Raw genomic sequence first — 23662 nt, forward strand, 5'->3', positions numbered from 1 at the left:
TTCAATTCATATTGTAGTAGAACATTTCACTCAGAATTATATTAGAAAACAACAGATGACAGCTTTTGGAATTGCTAGAAAATAACTTGCCAGTACTGAGATATTAAGATCAGTCACTTCTGAAGAGCTAAGCAACTGTTACTTGTTTATAGATTAAACTTTCTTCTAGAAAGGATTTTGCTTTGTATACAAATACTGCCAATTACACCATGTCTCTCAAGAACTAGTAGGTAGATGTGCAGATGTACCTTAATGTGCTCAGTTCCAAATCTTATATTGTTGGCATTTCATTAACTTCTTGTATAAAGGAAACTAGCAGCATAACATAAAATAAAACCTAATCCTTTCGTCCAATATTTCTATGGCACAGATCTGCTACTGAACAGAAGGATTTACTCAGTGCAGTGATAAATAGAAGTTAAGTTTGATGTGGCATACTTTATGTTCACATCTACATGAATAATGCTAGAATACATTTTATTAAAAAGTATGTCTAATTTTTTGTGCATTCATCTGTGTTTTAAATGCTTCTTGAGCTGTCTTTGAAAACTAGAATAGGTTGTTGGCTTTCTCGTAGTGCTCACGTTCTTGATCTGTCCTGTAAGTGCTCAGCAATCCACTTCCTTAGTTGTATAAGATGCAGAGTCAGGTGCTTAACTTTGGCCACCCAGATCTGAAAACTTTGCATTTTTGCCTTTATCATCTCCACTCTTATTTAATGGTTTCTTAAGGTGGCACTCTGTGGAGATTTAGAGACATGCTAGCATTTTTTCTTGCATATGCTGTGAAACAGACTGATTTATAACTTTAGAATCATTCTATGGGCATACATATGTTAGTATTTATAAAAAAAACTTCTTGGCAACTGTACTTGTATAAGTGAAATACTTTAAAATGCAGGAAATTATGCAAACAGCTCTGTACCTGCAGTAGCTCACCCTATTAGCTGTAATTGAAGAGACACAGAATATTGCTAATGCTTTTGATCCCATGGCTGCTTGTTTACTGCTCCAGCGATATTTCCTGACTGTCTTGTTTTTAGGAAAACACAGACTTCCTTTGAAATCGAAGTCCATTTATACCAGTTAGTAATCAAAAGGCATTTAAATACTTCACAAGCACTAGAAGTACCTTGGCAGAAGCAGCTCCATGAGCGGCATTGAGTTTTTTTCCTAAAAATTTAAATTCCCCTCTTCTTCAACTCAACAATTAAATTTAGTCTCTACATGTACAGTGACATATATAATTATTCCAGAATAACAACTAAATTGAATGAGAAGTAAGTTTTCTATGTTATTTAGAACATTAAGCTATCAACGTTCCTCCAGAAAATAATGAAACATCGCTACAGATTTTTTGATTCTTAAGTGTCACTTTTGGGTACAGCCTCTACAAACTTAACAGTCATACACATTTGAATCACCGTGACATCTCTCAGACTGACTACACTGTCCCTGTCTGGCCTCACTGGCCTGTCTACACTATTATTCCTCACTGGCCCTGTCTACAATACAAAAATAACTTCAAAGTTGCTTACTCAGACGTAAACTTTGAAGTAACAGACTTTGAAGTTGAGCATCTACACACAACCTATTTCGAAGTTAAACTTCGAAGTAGGGCACTACTTCATTCCCGGAACGGAGTAAGGACTTCGCGCTTCGAAGTTAACTTTGAAGTAAGGGAAAATATGTGTAGACTCTCCGCTGGCTACTTCGGAGTGCTGCCTAATTTTGAAGTAGCGCCTAACTTTGAAGTTAATTTCGAAGTTAGTTCCCAGTGTAGACACACCCACTGTGTTTTACATAACAAAAAAGCAGTCCTGTAGCACTTTAAAGACTAACAAAATAATGTATTAGGTGATGAGCATTCATGGGGCAGACCCACTTCTTCAGATCTGGAAGATCTATTCCCAGAAGTGAAGTAGTGCATCTGCCCCATGAAAGCTCACCACCTAATAAATTATTTTGTTAGTCTTTACAGTGCTACAGGACTGCTTTGTTGTTTTGTGAAGATACAGAATAACATGGCTACCTTTCTGTGACTGTGTTTTATATGTGCTCCAAGAGAAGCCAATCCTAGGAATTCAATATGTGCTTCCATTTTGTGCCACAACATTATTGGCTGCACAAGCATCCCTCTCTGCCTCTGTTCCTTACATACACAGCTCCTTACCCCGTCTTACCCCTATTATCATTTTCAGTGGCCTCCCAAAGGTTATCAGCAGAAGTTTAAGGCTGAGGAACCTGCTGAGGTTCATTAGTTTCAACATAGAATGGCATTCTCTTCACACCTGAAATTCCTGAAAAGGCACATCTGAGAGCAACCCCTTAGCCATAACACCATAATTTTCCACAAACAAATAACACTTTATAGACATCAGCATTGCACACATATCTTCAGGGAATATGTCTTACTATAGCTGAGAACTACATTCAAGATGGATGTCTTCATGTGATTAGGTTTATGGAGATTTTAGTGAGAGTAAATGAAATGTTCTAACCAGTCAAGTAAAAAAGGAATTATAAGTTACTACATTTTACACAGAAAGACATCCTGGGAGACAAACAGGAAGAGGCATAAAACGGGTTCACAAACAGAATTTCAAGTCAGCAGGAACAATGTTCCCTGAGATGCCTTCACTAGGAGCTGTGCATACACATCAGTGTTCCTTCCATTCTTCCAATCAATGCATGGAATAAATTTTGTTGTGTGCATCAAGGCATGTGTGGATGTGCACCACCATTAGAAACACATGCTGACAGCTGTGGATGTTCTGCTCATTATTGGGGCAGCATTTGAGTCTCTCCTTGGTAGCCACACAAATACTCACCTTATGTGAAACACTGGTGCACATTATTTCTCATGGTTTGGTACTCACGATTTTACTCATAAATATTTTTGAAAGCCCAGGGTTTTGAAAATGAGACATTTTTTGAAAAATATGGCTTTTTCTTTCTAACCATAAATTATGATTCTTGTCAGGATTTTTAATTAAATGAAAGGGACAGACAAAACTGGCCTTGCCTAGAGAAGGCACATCGAAAAATAAGAGGTAGTTGCAGGACTTGAGGGAGTAAGACAGGATTGTTGTCTGATCTATTTTTGTTGCACAGAGCAGATAATGGCTCCATGAGTGAAATCCAGAAATGACATCACAGTGTCAGATAGTGCCAACACTTGGTATTTCTGTTTCGGGTTTTAACACTAAGTAAAGAGTTGAACGTCTTCATGTCACCTTCCTATCTGTGAATTCATTGATGCCTGACAAGCCTGATTCTGGAGCCACAGGTCTTATCACAGAAGGGGCAGGTGTCAGGAGATGTTAGAGGGGTGCAGGGCAATTTCTGCTGCTCTTTTCTTCTTCTCTGCCTCTCCTTGTCTGCACTGTGCAGGACCTCTCAAACTGTGCTACCTCCTCACGGATACGTCTCTCCCATGGGGATGGTCCTGGGCAAGGTTCTCCCAAGTGTCAACACTGATGCTGTACTTTTTCATGTGTGCCTTCAGCATGTCCTTATATAGCTTAAGGGTAATTGTTTCAGGGTAATTATTTCTGGGAAATAGAGATAGTTAAAGCAGAGAACTGGACATACCTCTTACGTTACAATGCTCTCAGACATTTTACAGAAAAACGTCTGAACTAAAACTCCCAAACTTTAAATCTAAACTTTGTGGCCTTTGGCCCTACTTCCATGTCCTAAGCAAGCAAACTAACTATCCTTAGAAAATGAGATGCTTATTGCTTGCAGTTCTAGTAAGCACAAATAAGGCATGGTTCATTCACACTTACTCCAATGAACAACCACTCAGACAAGTACTTTGACCACAGGGGGACTTCTCATAAAAATGTTCATTGCTGTGAGGCTGGGTTGCGCAATCAGAGTTACTAGTGAAAAAGTAATAGATTCAAGGCTATATGGAAAACATTCAGGAAAAAAATAAAAACATCAGTTAATACACCACAGCAAGACAGGAACAGTTCAGACTTTGTCAGTCCCTTGCCACATTGCCACAAAATAAACTTCTACCAGATAGTGTCATTACAGGATGACATATGAGCTGGTATTTAAATTAAATTTCTGTGGACAGCAACTGTACTATCAAGAGTGCTGCCCCAAATGGATGGAAATCAATAATCTACAATGTGTGGTTTATATAACCCATTATTATATGTGGGATTAGCTTTCTCGTATGTATGCCTACTATCTGCTTAGCCTGGTGATGGCTGTACTGATATTTTTTAAAAATGGAGGGAAAGAGATTTTAAGCTTAAATTTGGTCTGGATGTCAGCTTTCCTTGATCTTCTCCAGATGGTCTTCTACATTTCCAAAGTGGTGTGTCTGCCATACACTAATGATTCTGTCCGGATATTCATATTATAATAGGAACTAGACAAAATGTAATAAAATGAAATGTAAACCAAATCTTTTTAAAAATACAAAGATAGACTTTCTTCAGACAGACTATTTTTAAACCAGCGAAGAGGTTGTTTTGCTGTTTTAACAACTAATTTCCCTTTCAAGATTCCATTCAAACTACAAGCTTGATGAAGTCTTTATTTCTTTCCTTCTTTCTTTCTTTCTTTTCTCCTGTGGTAATTTGCCCAAGAATGATGGAGTCTGGCACGCTCTTTCAGGCACTTCTCTCTGGGGAAGTTTCTTTGTGTGCGTGCTGTGTGAAGGGAAAGAATACACTGATTCAGTGGAACATTTACTCCATTTTTATATAAAAACTTCTAGGACCTGATTCTTTGATGGTGTAAAACAATGAAGCCAGTGGAGATACAGAGATTCATATCAGTCAAAGCTCTGTCTCAAAAAGCTATGCAATAAACTTAATAATAGGCTTAATATTTTTTTACTGCTGTTCACTTCATGCTGAACAAAAAGGAGGAGGAACACTCAAGCTACTTCTAACCCAAATCAGGCTTTGGGTTTATTTTTTCCCACTTGTCACTGCCGAACATAATTGTTGACGAAAGGTATTTAGCAATTTTGAGTATATTATAGACAGGGTAAATGTGATTTACATGCAAGTAACTTACATCAGAGAGGTAGCTGTGTTAGTCTGTATCTTTGAGAACTACAAGAAGTACTGTGGCACCTTCTAGACTAACAGATATTTTGGAGCATAAGCTTTCATGGGTAAGTCTCTTGCATCTGACAAAGTGGGTCTTTGCCCATGAAAGATTATGCTCCAAAATATCTGTTAGTCTATAAGGTGCCACAGGACTTCTTGTTATGCAAACCACTTGTTATCTAACACCTTATATACTGTAACATTGCTTTGCTGATTCTGGACATCACAGGGGCCCACACCATAACTCAACATATTTCAGGAAAAGTGAGTTTATATCCAGAAATCATGGTGTATTCCCCAAAAGGAAACTCCCCAAACTGCAGGATTTCATGGGATGAATGGATTCAAGAGGATTAACTACTTAGCTGACTGATCGCACTGAGGGCTCTTGTCAAATTCCCTAATGAGTGTTGAACTGTGAGGGGAAGAGGTATCTATTCATCTAGTCAGTAACAATTCACCACAGTTGAGAGAGGAAGCATACCATTCAACAAGAAAGTAATTGTTAGAGCAGACCTGAATGCACCTGTTAAAAATACAGAGGCTGGATATGAAACAGTCCATAGAATATCAGAGAGACAGCCGTGTTAGTCTGTATTTCTGAGAACAAGAAGAAGTCCTGTGGCACCTTATAGACTAACAGATATTTTGGGGCATAAGCTTTCATAGGCAAAGGCCCACTTCATCAGTCCATACAGGGCATAGCGTTGGGACCAGAAATTCAGAGCAGGAAACCATCCTACAGATTTGGCTGGCACTGGACTTGGTGATACACATTTAGGAGAGGGAAAACCATCTCATCACTTATGCCAGTGGAGGGCACAAGCCCCTTCTTGATTTCTTTGTAACCATAATCAGAAATAGACCTTGAATAATCATTGGTAAGGCATTATCCAGTCAGTGCAATATGAGATAGCACAGATTTTCCTTATGAACTTCAGAATAAAGAGACTGTAGAAGCATCTAAACCCCTGAGCATGAGAAAGCTGTAGCTGGTAGAAATGCAAAGAGGGGAATAATGCCCCCCCCAGCTCCCTCTTCAAACAAGAATAAGCAGAACTTCCGCCTGCACACAGGAATGTGTGGAGGACAGCTGGTTCAAACTAAAATCACCTTTGCTGGAAACAGCAGAAGTACAAGAAGTGATAACACCAGTACTAAAAAGCAGAAGAAGTGAGGCTGGTGTTGGACTCCTCAAGTTAAAGAATCCATTGAGAGAAAAAATAACCTTAAAAATGGCAGGCCCATGCCTGGAGCAATGATAAGATGGCATACACTGATGGCAGAAGAAGTGATGGGATAGCAGTGCGGCTTCTAATGAGCTATCAAACTGATTGGGAGGACATTAGGGAAAGAATACCATCTAGAAAGATGGCAGGGCAAGAGAGAAAATGATAAGGGACAAATGAACATGGTGATTTACATTAGAAATCAAGGCGGTATGTTACAAACAAATGGTGAATCAATCAACAAAGTTTGGAGTGACTATTTTGAAAGAGTGATGAATGAGAAGAAGCCAAGGGGTGGTAGGGAGTGCCATGAGGGCCTCGCACATCTGCCAGAGTATCCCCACCTACTCCCCCCAGGTTTCCTGGTGCCACTGGAGGTCCTCTGCCTCCAGGACCAGTTGCCTCTCCGTGGTGGTGGAGGGTGGGTGCATATGCGTGTGGGTCATGCTCCGCCCAGGGAAATGCAGCACCTCTGGCCTGCGCACTGCTAGCTGGGACTGGGCTCCTCTGGTGCCTCTCTCATCCCCAGGATGGGGCCGCTGTAAGAGGTGGGGAAGAGGTGGATTAGGACCCCAGGCAAGCCCCATGTGGCAGTCCCCATGTGGCAGTCCCCTGGCCTCCTGAGCACCCTCCCTGGGCCAGACCTAGGAGGCCCTTGTATTGCAAGCCATGGCCCTCGCATGGTGGCCTGGGCAGCCCCTAGCTTTAGGGATGCTGACATCTGTGAAGGGCCCCATCCTGGAACATGGCACCGGGTGAGAAGGATGCGGTCAGGCACAAAGGGCACCGGGTTCCCCCCGTGTGGACCTTCATGTGCAGGGACTCCAGGAAGGGGGGCATGTGGGGTTCCCTGAGGCTCACCTGCGGCCCTGGTGTGTACTCCAGTGTGGGGCATCATGGGGGCATGGTGAGGGGCCTGTGTGTTTCCCCACCGGGGGATGTCCCGTGCCATGTGCCTATCTGACATGACCTCATATAGGTCCATGGATGCCCAGCTTGACATGGTCTGGCTGCTTGGCCCTGAGGCCAGGGCTATCACCTGGGACCCCTCAGGGGAGGAGTCATCCAAAGGTTCCTGGGGCTGGCCAGTGGTCTTGCCCTACTCCCCGGCCTCTTTAGAGGAGCTGCCATCCTCCCCCTCTGGTGTGGCAGAGGATTCTGTGGCTGCCATATCCACAACGTGGCACAGTGGCGAGGTGTCATCACCTGCCAGGATGTCCCACAGCTCCCTATAATAGGGACACCTGGCTGGGCCGGCCCCAGAGTGATGGCGGCTGTCCCTGACCCATGTATATCCCTGGTGCAGTTCTTCTACCTTGCACTGGACCTAGTCTGCAGTCTGGGCAGGATGGCTTCTGACGGCCAGGGCTGTGGCCAGTTGGCTGCAGGCAGCAGCATTTGGCCAGTGCCCCAGTGTGTCCCTGAGGATGTCTTCCTCTCACCAGAGTGCAAGGAAATCCCACCGCTTCGGCGCTGTCCAGGCAGAGGCCCTTCTCCTACTGGGCCACTCCCCCTCTGGGCTGCCATCCTCCGACTCCCTGGGACTGCCTGGGAGCTGTGGGGGGGGGGGAAGGGGCTGGCATCTGGACATCCAGGTGCTGGCCGTCGGGTCTGGAGTTGTGGCTTGGGTGCTGCAGTCCAGCACGTGCTGCCAGCCTTACAGCCCCTGCTTCCTGCTCCAGGGTTTCTAGGTCCTTGCAGCTTTAACTTCTGCTGGAGGCATAGAGCCTCCAGGGGCTTGCTAGACTGTCTCCTGGCTACAGCGGGGAGCCACCATGGTGGACTGCTTCTTCCGGAAGAAGTGGTCTGCGAGCCTCCACACGTGCTTTTTTTTCAAAAGAATCTTCTGGAAGGAGGCATTATTTCCCTTACAGAACTGGTGTTTGGGATCTGGAAGAAGTGGTGTGTTCTTCTGGATTTCTTCTAGAAACATGTGGAAGTTCCCCAGATCTTCCAGAAGAAGCCTGTGTTCTTCTGGAAGACATGACACATGTAGACACAGCCATTGGCAGTAAAGATGTTGACATGGTCATGCAGTTGGACACTTCATGATGGGAAATAACATGAGGTTATAAGGGCCTAATCTGGGTTGCTTCAGTTGAAGCCAAATTGAGAGAAGCTAGGCTATGTGTGTATAGACGTACCCATTGGAAACTGGAGAATGGCTCTTGCAATGACTATCGATGGAAGACAACCTGAGGGGAGGCGAAAGACTCAATAAATAGACCACATATCAACAGAACTAGAGAGACCAATCTGCGTGCTAATCGGATGTATAATCATGAGTTTTAGAAGAAGGCTATAAAATTACTCATCCTGAATATGGAAGTGGCAAAACAGAAGAAGAAGACTGGGAGATGAAGTTAGAGGGCAAGCAGTCAATTAAGCAGAACACATTCTGGAGTAAGAAGTCAGACCAAGTACCTCATTTCTTCTGGTACACACTGAGATCATCAGATTGAACTGAAAGTTATCATTTCACGCACTCTTCTCTGAAAGGGTACTAATTTTGCTTGGCCCCAAACATGTGCTGGTACTAATCTAAATGAGACCAAAATGTTCTCAGTAAAGCACAGTTAGATTGCTATTCATATCTAAGGGAGTCTCAAGGGAGTCTGAATCCAAACATACACACACATACCACGACTAAAAATTCCCAGAAAACTTCTTCTCAGAATGAGGCTGCCTGTGGCAGGGTGCGCTCACGCTGCACAGGACAGGAAGTGGTTGACTACTGGGCATGCTCGAGGTGTAGCACTCATGAGCAGTGCAAGTTCAGTTGGGACTAGTTGCTGTGCAGTCAGATTGCATGTTGAAGACTTCAGCTCAAAAGATCAAAGCCTGGGAATGCGGAAGCTGATGCCATTTGGAGGTCAGAGTCCTCAAGTGCAGCACAAACCGGAGACCCCAAAGATGTCAGGCCTAAGACTGCTGGCAGAGCTGGATTAACTCTTGTGGGGGCTTGGAGCTTAGATTTTGTGGGTCCCCCTAGACTCCAGGATGGGGTAAAAAGGAGGGATTCAGTGTGCAGCAGGGAGTTATGGGTTGAGGCAGAAGGACAGGTGTGGGAGGGTATGAGGGCTCCAACTGGGGCTAGGGCAGGGCTCTGGATAGGGCTGGGGATGAGGTGCTTGGGGTGCTGGAAGAGGCTCCCAGACTTGGGCTAATGGGTTTGGAGTGCAGGAATGGGCTTGGGGAAGGAGGTTGGAGTGAAGGTGTGAGGCCTGGGCGTACTTAGGGTGCTGGAGTAGGCTCAGGGCTGGGACTCAGGGGTGGGATGTGGGGTCTGGGAGGAGTTAGTAACTTCAGGTGTGGGAGGGGGCTCAAGGCTGGGCACTGGTGTACAAGATCTGTGAGGGAGTTAGGGCACAGGAAGGAGCTCAGAGCTGGGGCAGAGGGTTGGGGTGCCAGGTGCTTATCTGGGGCATCTCCCAAATGCTAGTGGTGGTGGTGATGGGGGGAATAGGTCTCACACCACATGGTCTCACACTCACCTGCAGAAACTGCCCCTCGCAGCTCCCATTGGCTACAATTCCTGACCAGTGGGAGCTGCAGGGGCAGAGCCTCCTGGCAAGGGCAGCATAGGGACAAAGTTCCCAGTGCTCCCAGTGACGTGGCTCCAGACCATGGGGAGAGCAGAGACAACAGTGTGTGGAGCTTCTTCCCTTATCCTCTACCAGGAAGAGCTGGCCCAGAATACAGGGGCTTTAGTGACTACAGCCCAGTGCCCACTCACCAATGCCAGGGTCCTGAGGTGACCAGTGAGGATTCTCAGTCACAGGTGAGGATTAACCCATTACATTTTATAACCAAAAATGAAATCGCTTACTTTAAAACCCGGAAGAGGCTGTTTCAATACATATATCCAGATTTTCTAGGAACATAATGATTCACAGGGGCAACCAGGAGTGGGGGTATGGGGGGCACCCCCCAGATGCCATGGGCAGAAAGGGAAAGGAGATAGCCAGCATCTGGCAGAGCCAAGGTTCCTGGGTATCTGGGGGGGAGGGGGAGGCGCAGCTAACAGAGGGTGGATGGGCCTGGCACTTGCAGTAGGAATCAAGCCCCCTTCACTCACAGGCGGCAGCAAGGGAAATGCAACAATGCAGCTTCAGCTTTTCTCTGTTCACCCAGCTCATTGGTTGGGGGAGGGGCAGGACCACCCCACACTCACCATCAGGAAGTGGAGCGATGCATCCAGAGAAGCAAAGCAAGCTGATGCTGCATTGCTCTGCTTCCCCTCCTGAGAACAGGAGGCTGGACCCTTGCTGCTGGTGCCAGCCACTGTCCCCTCTAGTTCCGTAGGCCACAACAGCTGGGGGAAGAGGTGAGGTGCAGAGTGGGGGGGTTGGGGGGGAAGAGGCAAGGCCTGCAGTGGAGGGGAGCTGACCTGTCCCTTTCCTCAGGCTGGGGGATGTCCTGTGGCTAGTGGCCCCCATGTCACCCTTCACCAGTTGCTCCTGATGATTCCGAAAGTGGTATGGGAAAGTATTGCTTGTGCCTGTTTTCTTCCCATCTAATCCTTCCAAAGTCCATAATTCCCACCCCCCTGCAGTGGTTTACTAACTGGAACATCATTCTCTGGAGGAACGCCTATATTAGAAATTATACATGAAGTTGCTTGTCAGGCAGATTTAGTATCTGTACATCTCACACTGAGATAAATAATACTTATTCCTTCCTGTTTTAAATCAGCAAGCCACCTGGCTTTTCCTGAGATATTGGGATGTCACCTTTTCCCCACTAGGTGTCTCCCCTACTCTATTAAAACTCCCAATTTATGGACAAAAAAGGATATTAACAGTTAAGAGCCTTGTATAGTAACCACATTTCACAGCATTTTGAATGAAAAAGTCCTCTGTACACTCTTATCTAAGCACAGTTTGAAAGCAGCATGTGACATTAATATTTTCATCTGAGGCTGCATTCAATATCAAATAAAAACAGAAACCAGCAATACCCCTTTTCAGCTTTCTTGGCTTCTGCAATAATACAATGAAACATCTTCCTGCAGGAGTCAATCAGCCCATCTTTCCATTTGCCCATAAGCTTTAGTGAAACCTGGAGAAAACAGTCTGTTACCATGGAGAGGAGGAAGAGAGACCTCAATTGTGAAACCTTGCTCCTGAAACCTCTTTAAAGAAAAGCATAGGCTCTGTAAGGCTGTAATTTCTCAGAGAGAAGGTCACCCCATAAACAAAGAGATTCCTTTCTTCTCTTCTCTCAAGCTTTGGTTTAATTCAACCAGCTCCACAGCCAGCCAAAATCCTACCCCATCCATGGGCAAGCAAATCTCCAAAAACTCCTCCAGTTTCAGTTTCAGGTCCTGCTGGACCTCCAGAAAAGTAAAAGTCAAAATCTTCCAAGGCTATCCCTGCCAGATATTGCCACAGTTAGAGTCAGTGGGGTTGCTAAAGCTAATGGTGACAGGGTTTGAAAGAGATGGCTTTTGACAGAGCACTGTCCTTAAAACATTCCTGATCACAAACCTTAACTCCCTCCCTTACTTTAGGGGAGTCATAGCTCACTTGCCTCGACCGCAATAAAGCTTTGCGATGGCCACGTATTTCGGGTTGGCTTGGGAAGCGGTCAGACCAAGGGATGTGATGGAGAAATGTAGGGTGACCAAATTGCCCCATGGCAAATATAAGACATTGGCCTTTGGGGATAGGGGAGTTGCTATCCCATGTCAGGGCTCCTCAGACATGGAGCTACTGCCCCACAGTGAAGCACTGGGGATGAGGGCTCTGCAGCTCTCAACGAGAGGAAGCAGAGGATGGAGGCTTCACCACCTCCTGGTGGGGGATGGGCTGCTGAAAATAGAGGTTCTGCAACCTCCTGGTGAGAGGCAGGGAAGTTGCCCCACAGAGGAGCTTCCCAGCAGCAGGGCTGCTGCTCTGAGACACCAGATGCCGGGGAACAGGAGCCCTGCAAAATACAGGACAATTTGCCTGTTTTCTTTAAAAAGTTGGGCTGCCTATGAGACAGCTTAAATAAGGGACTGTCCCAGTAAAAACAGGATAGGTGGTCACCTTGAACCAGGGTTTCTCAGCCTATGGGTTGGGACCCAAACATAGGTCACCATTACATTTGAAAAGGGTCCCCAGCTTGGTGGGGGCAGCTCCACGGGTGGCTCTTAAGAGCCATTCACACTCCTGAAGTTGTTCTCAACTTCTTAACTGGATTAACAACTGCCAGGCAGTTAAGCCAATCAATTAAATTGAGAACCAGTTCAGCTGCAGGGCAGAAAACTGCCTACCTGAGGAGCAACAGAGAGATAGACGTGCCAGTCTATATTCTATGAAAACAAAAAAGCAGCCCAGTAGCACGTTAAAGACTAGCAAAATAATTTATTCGGTGGTGAGCTTTCGTGGGACAGACCCACTTCTTCAGACCATGTTCTGGTGTGGCTATGGTCTGAAGAAATGGGTCTACCCCACGAAAGCTCACCACCTAATAAATTATTTTGCTAGTCTTTAAAGTGCTACTGGGCTGCTTTTTTGTTTTGATACCTGAGGAGCAGTGCCCAGCTCAGGTGAGGTGGGGGCCTGAATCCAAGTTCGGGAAGGAGGGCTCAACTCCCTGGCATCCAGCCTCTATAGGCGGTGGGGTCTCCCTAACCCCCAGCAGGGTTCCAGCAGCTGGTTCAGCCAGCCAGGGCTCTGCCACAGCTGGCTTCAAGCCATGGGGGTTGGAGAGTTCTCCCTGCACCCAGGCAGCTGGTGCTGCCAGCCAGAGCTCCGCACCCCAGCCGGCTTTAAGCCGTGGAGGTTCCTGTGCTGCCTCTAGACTGTACCAGCCTCTGAATGTGACTGCCCCAGCCGCTGAGTGTGACACCTTTAGCCCTTGAGTGACTCCTAGACCCTAAATGTGACTCCCCTAGCCCCCTGCAGTCCCTGAGTGTGACTCCCCAAGCCCCTGAGTGTGGAGTTTAAACTGGGGAGTTTAAACTAGGGAGAGCAGCTTGGGGATGAGTGTCTTTCCACCACCACAACTCTGACTAACTATAGTAAATGTAGTGTTATTATTTTACTAACACATTTACCCTTTTCTATGAAATAACTGTTATGAATATATAAACATGAGGGGACACAATTTTATATTCTTGCCTCAGGCGCAAAATTAGCTAGCTGTGGCTCTGCCTCCCCACTTTCCCCTACCCATATTTGAATTGCCTTGGGTCACCAAGTGTTCGTAAATTCACAAAATGGGTCCCTGTCTGGAAAAGTTTGGGAACCGCTGTCCTAGACAAATGAGGGGATTTGTTTCTAAAGTGATTTTGTGGGATGGACTGGTCGGGTGTGGCATATCTTTGTGTACTGGAGCTATATTTTTTTTTGTCCACATGTTAACTCTTTGTTAGGAGAGGTAAATATTATGCATGAGCACTTGGAAAATATAAATAAATTCTGTATGAAAAGTCTCTTTCTGAAGCTTCCCCAATCTTCATCTCAGGAAAATAATCCTTATTTAACTACCCCTAATTTAAGAGAGTCTTATTATCCCCCCTTACTGATGACTATGAACCTTCAGTTCAACTTGCATTTCATTTTCTCTTCTGTGGTGTTGGACTTCCTGGATTCTGTGGGGATAAAACTAGTCATTTTGCCAGAGGTTAGCAAACCACTGTGGAAGTAAGAGGTCTGCGTAGGAATTGTCTAATTTCAGAGGTAAACATGTGGTTGTGTAGGTGGTGTAGCAGGGAAGGATTTGGTTTCTTTGACCATGGGATTCTTTTGCATGAACAGGGATTGCTGGGAAGAGATGGGATCCAACTGATGAAGAGAGGAAAGAGCATCTTTGCAGGCAGGCTTGCAAACCTAGTGAGGAGGGCTTTAAACTAGGTTCATCGGGGGAAGGTGACACAAGCTGCGAAGTAAGTGGGAAGGAGGAGGGAACAATCAAGTGGTTTTCCTGGGTGAAGAGGAGAAAGTGGGCTAATTGGCCCTTTCTCTAAGATGCTTGTACATTAATGCCAGAAGCCTGGGGAACAAACAGGAAGGATTAGAGCCCTGGCAAAGTCAAAGAAGTATGTGGTGGTTGGAATAATGGAGACTGGGTGGTTATAAACTGCTTAGGAAGGACAGACGGGAGAAAAGGAGGAGGAGTTGTGCTCCATGTGAGGGAGCAGTATGATTGCTCAGAGCTCCAGTATGAGGAAGGAGAAAATCCAGTTGAGTGTCTTTGGGTTAAACTTAGAGGCGGAAGTAACAGAGGAGATGTTGTAGTTGGTGTCTGCTATAGACTGCCAGATCAGGGAGATGAGATAGATGAGGCTTTCTTCAGGCAGCTAAGTGAAGCTTCCAAATCACAGGCCTTGATTCTCATGGGAGACTTTAATCATCTGGACATTTGTTGGGCGACCAATACATCAGCACACAGACAACCCAGGAAGTTTTTGGAGAATGTTGGGGATAACTTCTTGGTACAAGTAATGAAGGAACCGACCAGGGGCTGTGCTCAACTTGACCTGCTGCTCACAAACAGGGAAGAACTAGTAGGAGAAATAGAAGTGGGAGGAAACCTGGGCTGCAGCGACCATCAGATTGTAGATTTCATGATCCAGACAAAAGGAAGGAAGGTGAGCAGTAACATACAGACCCTTGATTTCAGGACAGCAGACTTCAACTCCCTGAAAGAATGGATGAGCAGGATCCCTTGGGAAACAAAGATGGCGGGGAAAAGAGTTGAAGAAAACTGTCAGTATTTTAAAGAAGTCTTACTGAAGGCACAGGAACAAACCATCCTGCTGCATAGTAAGAAATGCAAACATGGTAGGCAACCAGCTTGGCTTAACAGGGAAATCCTTAGTCAGCTTAAATTAAAAAAGGATGCATACAAGAAATGGAAACGGGGACAGTTGACTAAAGAGGCGTATAAACATACGGCTGGAGAATGCCAGGCAGTAATCAGGAAAGCGAAAGCACAATTGGAACTGCAGCTGGCAAGGGATGTGAAAAGTAACAAGAAGGGTTTCTACAGGCATATTAACAATAAATAGGTTATCAGAGAAGATGTGGGGCTGTTACTGGATGAGGGAGGTAACCTAGTGACAGATGATGCAGGAAAAACTGAAGTACTCAATGCTTTTTTTGCCTCAGTCTTCACGGACAAAGTCAACTTCCACATGACGGTCCTCGACAATGAAGTATGGGAAGGTGGAGGGCAGCCATCTGTAGGGAAGGAACAAGTTCTGAGCTATCTAGCAAAACTAGATGTTCACAAGTCCATGGTTCTGGATTTAATGAACCCGAGGGTACGAAGGGAATTGGCAGAGGTCGTTGCTGAACCTTTGGCCATTATCCTTGAAGACTTTTGGCGGTCAGAAGAGATCCCGGATGACTGGAAAAAGGCAAACATGGTGCCCATCTTTAAAAAAAGAAAGAAGGACAATCCAGGGAACTATAGGCCAGTCAGCCTTACCTCAATCCCTGGGAAAATAATGGAGTGAATCCTCAAAGAATCCATTTTGGAGCACTTGGGAGAGGGGAAAGTGATCAAAAGTAGCTAACATGGATTCACCAGGGGCAAGTCCTGCCTGACCAATCTGATTAGCTTCTATGACGAGGTAACAGGCTCTGTGGACATGCAGAAGTCAGTGGATGTGATATACTTTGACTTCAGCAAGGCTTTTGATATGGTCTCCCACAACATTCTTGTCCATAAGTTAAGGAAATATGGATTTGATCTTTGGACTATAAGATGGATAGAAAGCTGGCTTGAGGGTCGGGCCTAATGGGTAGTGGTCAATGGCTCAATATCTGGATAGTGACTGGTTTCAAGAGAAGTGCCACAAGGCTCGGTTCTGGGGCCGGTGCTGTTCAACGTCTTTATTAATGACCTGGATGAGGGACTGGATTGCACCCTCGGCAAGTTTGTGGATGACACAAAACTAGGGGGATAGGTAGATATGCTGGAAGGTAGAGAGAGAATCCAGAGTGACCTGGATAAATTGGAGGACTGGGCCAAAAGAAATCTGATGCGGTTCAACAAGGAGAAATGTAGAGTCCTGCACCTGGGGCCGGAAGAATCCCAAGCATTGTTACAGGCTAGGGACTGACTGGCTCAGCAGCAGTATGATGGAAAGGGACCTAGGGGTTATGGTGGATGAAAGGCTGGATATGACTAAACAGTGTGCCCTTGTAGCCAAGGAGGCTAACGGCATACTAGAGTGCATTAGGAGGAGTATTTCAAGCAGATCTGGAGAAGTCGTTATTTCCCTTTATTCGGCACTGGTGAGGCCACATCTTGAATATTGTGTCCAGTTTTGGTTCCCCCCCCGCCAGTATAAAAAGGATGTGGATTTGCTGGAGCAGGTTCAGCGGAGGGCAACAAAAATGATTAAGGGGTGGGAGCACAAGACCTATGAGGATAGGCTGAGGGATTTGGGCTTGTTTAGTTTACAGAAGAGAAGACTTAGGGGTGATTTAATAGCAGCCTTCAACTTCCTGAAGGGGAGCTCGAAAGAGGAGGGTGAGAAACTGTTCTCAGTGATGTCAGATGGCAGAACAAGGAGTAATGGTCTGAAGTTGAAGAGGGAGAGGTGTAGGTTAGGTAATAGGAAAAACTACTTCACCAGGAGGGTGGTGAAGTATTGGAATGCGTTGCCTAGAGAGGTGGTGGATTCTCCATCCCTTGAGGTTTTTAAGTCCAGGCTGGACAAAGGTCCTGGTTTTGATGATTTAGTGGGGGTTGATCCTGCTTGAAGCAGGGGGCTGGACTAGATGACCTCCTGAGGTCCCTTCCAGCCCTATGATTCTGTGATTCTGTGAAACAACTTTGTATCAAACCCCACAAATACGATAAGATATATTGGGGGATCCTCATAAGTACTATTCTCTGACTCTCCACTTTTATGAATCAACCCACTGGTGGCAATGCTGAGTTCCCTAGTAGCATTTGAGGAATCAGAACTCTACGATTCTGTTATTAACTATACCACTAAGTCATCATGTGACCCAAGACAAGTAAGACCGTATTCTCAAGGGGATCCTATAATTAAAGAGTGCATCAATATTTGAGGCCCAGTGTTAGGCACTTAGAAGCTAACATTGGTAGGTCATGAATACCTGCATCTTTCACTGGTTTTAAGGCTAATGGAACACTACCACAGAAGATTGACCTGGTGAGGGTTGTTCTTCTGTGGTTTTGTTTTGCGCCTGTGTAAAACAGCATTTTCTGGGGTCAAAGTCAACCCTGGAACTCCTTGCAAGTGGTAAGGATTAAGAAAGGTTGATGGAAGAAACTCTCCCGTTGACCTTCTTCTGTGTAGACAGCCATTGTTGTTGACCTGTGATAACTTAATTTTAGCTACACATATCAGCAGTTGGTTTCCATGTGTAATACAGTCATAGGCTAAATTACAATGTGGGCACTCAGTGGCTTTAGAAATCAGGCTGTGGGATTCTAAAATGAGCAACTAAAGAAGTGAACTCCCCAAAAGAGAAGTGGCTTGTGAAAATTTGAGACATTGTGGCTGTGTCTACACTACCTCCCTACTTCGAAGGGAGGATGGTAAGTAGGGTGTCGGGAGATTATTAATGAATTGCTGCGGTGCATATGCAGCACTTCATTAAGCTAATTCTCCCCCGCAGCAACTCCAAAGTGTTAAACTTCGAAGTGCCGGCTTGCGTGTAGCCGTGGCTAACCCGCCTATACTTCGAAGTGTCCGGGGTATTTCAAAGTCCCCGTACTCCTCAAAATGACAAAAGTGAACAATATTCTGTGTTATTATTCATACATCTCTACCTTTCCACCTCAGCTGAACTGACAGTGATGCACCTGTGAAACCACACCTCAGACAGAAAACTGAGACAGGGAGTCATGAAACAGGCAGGTAGCTGGAGGAAGGGGGAGAGCCCACAGCACAGGTAGCTGGACTCGCAGCATGTTGGCCAGGCATGCGGACACAATCCTTTTACAGTTGCCTCTGACCCAAGCCATCCCCATGCTTTGTCCAAGGACCACCCCCCTATGACTTATGGGAAGGAAGACCATGGGAGGCACTGTATCCCATCCCCTGACTCATCCCTCCAGGCATGCCCACCTACTAAAAGTTGCTGCTTTGCTGAAACTAGTGACACTGAAGAAGAGTTCAAAGCGAGAGGCAGAGAAGAGCAGCCTCTGTCAACCAGCAGCAGGTTGGAAGGAGTCTCACCAGAATTCCACTCTCCATCCCTGCCCTGGGAATCGCAGACTCCCTGGAGCTGCCCTGCACCATGGAGCTCAGCCTGGGACCATGAGAAAGGCACTGGGTGGCTTTTACTGGTATCTAAATGTTTTTTATGGATTTTAGAGACAGGTCCAATTATACCTCTTTTTTATGGACTACCTGTGAATTCACCGATGGTTGACAACCCTGCTGGCCACCTATCAAGAATGGAGGGGGACAATTCCTGCACTCTGGGGCTGCGTCTACACGTGCACGCTACTTCGAAGTAGCGGCAGTAACTTCGAAATAGCGCCCGTCACGTCTACACGTGTTGGGCGCTATTTCGAAGTTGAAATCGACGTTAGGCGGCGAGACGTCGAAGTCGCTAACCCCATGAGCAGATGGGAATAGCGCCCTACTTCGACGTTCAACATCGAAGTAGGGACGTGTAGACGATCCGCGTCCCGCAACATCGAAATAGCGGGGTCCTCCATGGCGGCCATCAGCTGGGGGGTTGAGAGATACTCTCTCTCCAGCCCTTGCGGGGCTCTGTGGTCACCGTGGGCAGCAGCCCTTAGCCCAGGGCTTCTGGCTGCTGCTGCTGCAGCTGGGGGTCCGTGCTGCATATACAGGGTCTGCAACTAGTTGTTGGCTCTGTGTATCTTGCACTGTTTAATGAAAGTGTGTCTGGGAGGGGCCCTTTAAGGGAGCGACTTGCTGTTGAGTCCGCCCCGTGACCCTGTCTGCAGCTGTGCCTGGCTCCCTTATTTCGATGTGTGCTACTTTGCCGTGTAGACGTTCCCTCGCTGTGCCTATTTCGATGTTGGGCTGAGCAACGTCGAAGTTGAACATCGACGTTGCCAGCCCTGGAGGACGTGTAGACGTTATTCATCAAAATAGCCTATTTCGATGTCGCAACATCGAAATAAGCTATTTCGAAGTTGGGTGCACGTGTAGACGTAGCCTGGGATGGAAGAATATAGCTTCCTCTGATGTTTCAATCCACTGATTATCTGCAGGTTTGGAACATTCTACGTTGGTTATAGTGTGTCATTGTCAAAAATACGTGACAGCAAAAAATACATTATTGAACAACAAAAGTGCGCAGCTAAATGCATGAATAGTATTTTCTCATTAAAAACATGGGGAGAACAACACTTACTAAAGTAAAAAGAGCTCAGGAGAGCCAGACTGGCAGATCTGCATAAGGAAGCAGCAGTTCTATGATTTTCTCTCCACCAACGTCCACTGAAGTCCCAAAACTCACCAGTGCTAGGGTTCTGAAGGTGAGACCAAGTATCATAGAATCATAGAATACTAGGGCTGGAACAGACCTCAGGTACAATCAGAGTATCTGTAATCTCCTCTCTAAAGCTGTGTCGGAAGGGGCATGTTAATGAGGCAGTTCGGAAGATGCTAATGAGGCACTGATATGAATATGCAGTACCTCATTAGTATAATGGTGGCCATGCGCGATTCGAAAGTTCTGCTTTTGGAACGCACGCTGCTCATGTAGACGGGGCTTTTGAAAGGACCCCCCTTACTTTGAAAGCCTAAAACCAAATAGGAAGAAGGGGCTTTTGAAGTTGGGGGGGTGTCCCTTCGAAAGGCCCCCGGCTACACGGGCAGTGTGCATTCTGAAAGCAGCACGTTCGAATCGCGTGCGGCTGCCATTATGGCAATAAAGTGCTGCATACTCATGTCAGTGTCTCATTAGCATCTTCTGAACTGCCTTATTAACATGCTCCTTCTGAAAGGAGGGGGCAAGTGTAGGCATGGCCTAAGACTCCTTGAGCATCCTCAATGAGAGGGCTGTTTTCAACAACATTAATTCCCATAGCTACCCCATTCACCAAATGCCCAATACATCTGCCGGGGAGCCACAATACATCTGCCAGAGGCAGCTCAACCAATAATGGGGTGGAAGACCCATGGATCATTGTGGATGACCCTTGATTTATAGGTTTGGGGGGAGGGTTCTCTATGACTCCTACATTTCTCCAAATTTAGGCCCTCATATCCTTTTTGGAGTCTACCACATTCTTACATTGTGACAAGTTTTCTGAGCCCTCTCTCTCATGCCCAACAGAAGAATATTAAATTCCTCTTGCTTTTCTCTGGACAGTGTCCCTTTAAAAGTTAGGATGGGGGCATGATTAGCAAGTTAGCATAGTGATATTACTGTATGTATGTTAAAGACATAAGATGTGAGACTGCAGAGAAATGCAAATTTGGTAGATGCTAGCTTCACAGCTCAAGTCACTATTCTGCTTGCAATATCTTAGTATTAAAGCATAACACAGAAGCTACCTCTCCTCAATTAAATTATTAAGCATAACAGATTATTAGATTAGATTTCAATAGGAAATGTGCTTTTGTAAACTTAACTACTCTTGTCTGAGGTAAAGCATAGAAAATGTGACATAGTAAGTATTGTTTCAACTCCTAAAAACCTTTCAGAAACCAGTTTGAAGAAGAATTCTTTTGGGTTCTCATGGCTGAAGCTATGAGGAAACAAAACATGGTTAGTCACACCCTTCATAGCTAAATTTGGAACGAAAACTAATGACATGTGCTGGTCTGCACCCTACCTGTACAGATGAAACTTGATAGTCCTCCATAGATGACATCATCATTGTCTGGTAATATAAATGGACACCGTGTCTGAACCTCCAAACAGTATTGCTTGCAAGGAATTCTGTTGCTGCAGTGAAACTGTGTGACTTCAAAATACTGGGAACAGAGCCAGGCTTTGTAGACAGTCTGGAAAAAGAGAAGAATCAGAAGTATAGATGGATGACAATAGCACTTTCAGTAATAGAAGTACATACTGTACTGCACCTATGCTGATGCTGGTTCTTAAAAGTAAATTTTAAGAGAATACCACCTGAGTAAAACAAACCCATAATATATCATTACTCTCCCACTTCTGCAACAAAAACCCCATCCAAACCCCATCTAAAGTGACTGAGGTTTAAAAACATAAAACATTACTGTATTGTCACTGGATTAATATTATTCTCTAACCTTATTTGTGTAGAGATGTATCACTTTCTGATGCACTTTTTATTACACGTGTGTGCTGTCCTGTACTTTACAGACAGACTATGATTCTAAAAATGCAGGAATAATTTTGAAAAAGGCATAGGAACTAAACACCAGAAGACATTTCAAAGAGATTTATTTAACACACCGTGTCCTATTTCTTCTTTATAATTATACCAAGCAGGGCAAAGCCTTAAGGTCACTGTAGATGGTGCTGTTTCCTCTCAGTTAAACTCCAATCCAGTCTGCAGCATTAAGAAGCACATTAAAGTGCATGAACGTCAACAGCGACAGACTAGGGGATAAATCTATAAGCAGTCAGAAAGAACATTTACATCTGATCCAGATCCCTCACATTAAAGAGTCCATCACCTGAAGCTGTAAAGCAATGCAGCCAAATGATTTATTTTAAAGCATATTGATGTTAATTCGTTTAGTCTCATGGAAGGTATTTTGTTGAGACCCACTATCATTCATAATGGAAACTTGAACCTATGAGCCATACAACTCCTTCATAAAGCGCTCAGGAAATGCAAGAGTTGCATTTGCTGACTATGAGGCAGCAGTTGTGGAGAGACACCTAGGCCACATCTACATGGCCCCGGTCTTCAGCTCCACTGGCAACAGAGCTATGATTAGCTGGCAAAGGCATGTCCACATGATCTCTTTACTGCCAGCAGATTCCTCCGCCAATAGCGAAATCTCACGCAGCTATGCTAATTAGCCATATGAATATGCAAATGTGAAGCCATTTGCAGTTTCCAGAAATCTGCTTCGCATAGCTCTGCTGGCAGCAGACCTGAAGTCCGGGGTCATGTAGATGTGGCCCTACTGTCTGTGTCCCAGAACTCTGTGTTCCTTCAAAACTAAATGAAAGATTTAGTAACTACATTTCTTCTATCAGAAACTGAACAGCAATATCATTTGATTATATCTCCCTTTTCTATACCTGTAATAAGAATAAGAATAAGAATAGAAAACTGATATTTAAAAAGTTTAAACACTGAAAATTCAATAGCTGATATTTGAAAGCATTAATTTGCTGGAGAGTTGATGCAAATACAGGCATGTTTCATCTGATCAGTTATAGTTTTTATCTGTATCAGTAAAATTTTAAGTTCTATTATTTCCAAGTTAGTAGTTTCAGAACCAAAAATCTATTATTCTTAGAATAGTTGGAATGGAAGCAGCTAAAGTAAGGTTTTTACATGACAACTGAAAACAAGATCACTCATCTGTGGTTTATGTTAAACTCATCTATAGGAGCTTTTAGCTCTTACATTGTGAATTCAAATATTTGCATTTTAAATTCACTTGTACATGTTTTTACATGAAGTGTATTCACAATAATTGATTATCATGACAGCAGTCCAGGTGATATGTGTATTCATTGTTTTCAAATAAAGTTTGAAATTACAACTGATTCGCTATATAAGCAGTGTTGTAGCTGTGTTCATTCCAGGATATTAGACAGACAAGGTAATATCTTTTATTGGACCAACTTTGGTTGGTGAGAGAGACAAGCTTTAGAGTTTATACAGATCTCTTCAGTCCTGAAGAATTCCATGGACGCTTGAAACCTGTCTCTCTCACCAATGGACGTTGGTCCAATAATGAATGACCCAAACGAATCTGTACATCTGCAATATATTTTAGTTTGTCTGTTTGATCCAGAATGCCTCCTAAATGGTAAGAACTAGGACCACCAAATTCTGAATACAGCTTCCTTTTATCATAACTTAAAGCAACGACAGGGTTTGGCTGTGCCACGAAATGGGATGTACCTGGACTCGGATTGCTTTTCATAAAACCAGAAAAGAGAAAGAATAACCAAATCAAGTATGGCTCACAAATAACATGACTAGGTGAATGCTGAAAGAGACTGAACCAAGATGAGCCATAAAAGTAAGATGAACCTGGAATAGGAATGGTTTTCAGTAAACCTTAGAGAAAAGAAAGAAAACAGAGAAATTTGATATATCAAGTACAAACAATCCTGAAGTGAAAGATGCTGCATGAGTTATCTACAAAATTCTACATTGGTTTAGGAATACCAATTATGGGAAAAAATGATAAGATGGTGTATCTATTTATGTGGAATAGGCTGTGAACATTATTTGGAAGTAGGGATGGTTGGGAATCCTTTAATGAAGTGTT

General features: G+C 44.8%; 1 protein-coding gene across 1 annotated transcript in view; it reads right to left on the reverse strand.

The window, feature by feature from the left end:
- The window catches only part of NALF1 (NALCN channel auxiliary factor 1), a 793645-nt gene that overhangs the window by 1294 nt on the left and 768689 nt on the right, over positions 1-23662 (reverse strand). Inside the window, exon 2 of the mRNA XM_074983195.1 lies at positions 21052-21223. Within this exon, the coding sequence (XP_074839296.1) occupies positions 21052-21223 (172 nt within the window). The remainder of the gene's footprint in view (positions 1-21051; positions 21224-23662) is intronic.

This window comes from Carettochelys insculpta, chromosome 1, assembly GCF_033958435.1.
Source record: "Carettochelys insculpta isolate YL-2023 chromosome 1, ASM3395843v1, whole genome shotgun sequence".
In the NCBI taxonomy this organism is placed as follows: domain Eukaryota; kingdom Metazoa; phylum Chordata; order Testudines; family Carettochelyidae; genus Carettochelys; species Carettochelys insculpta.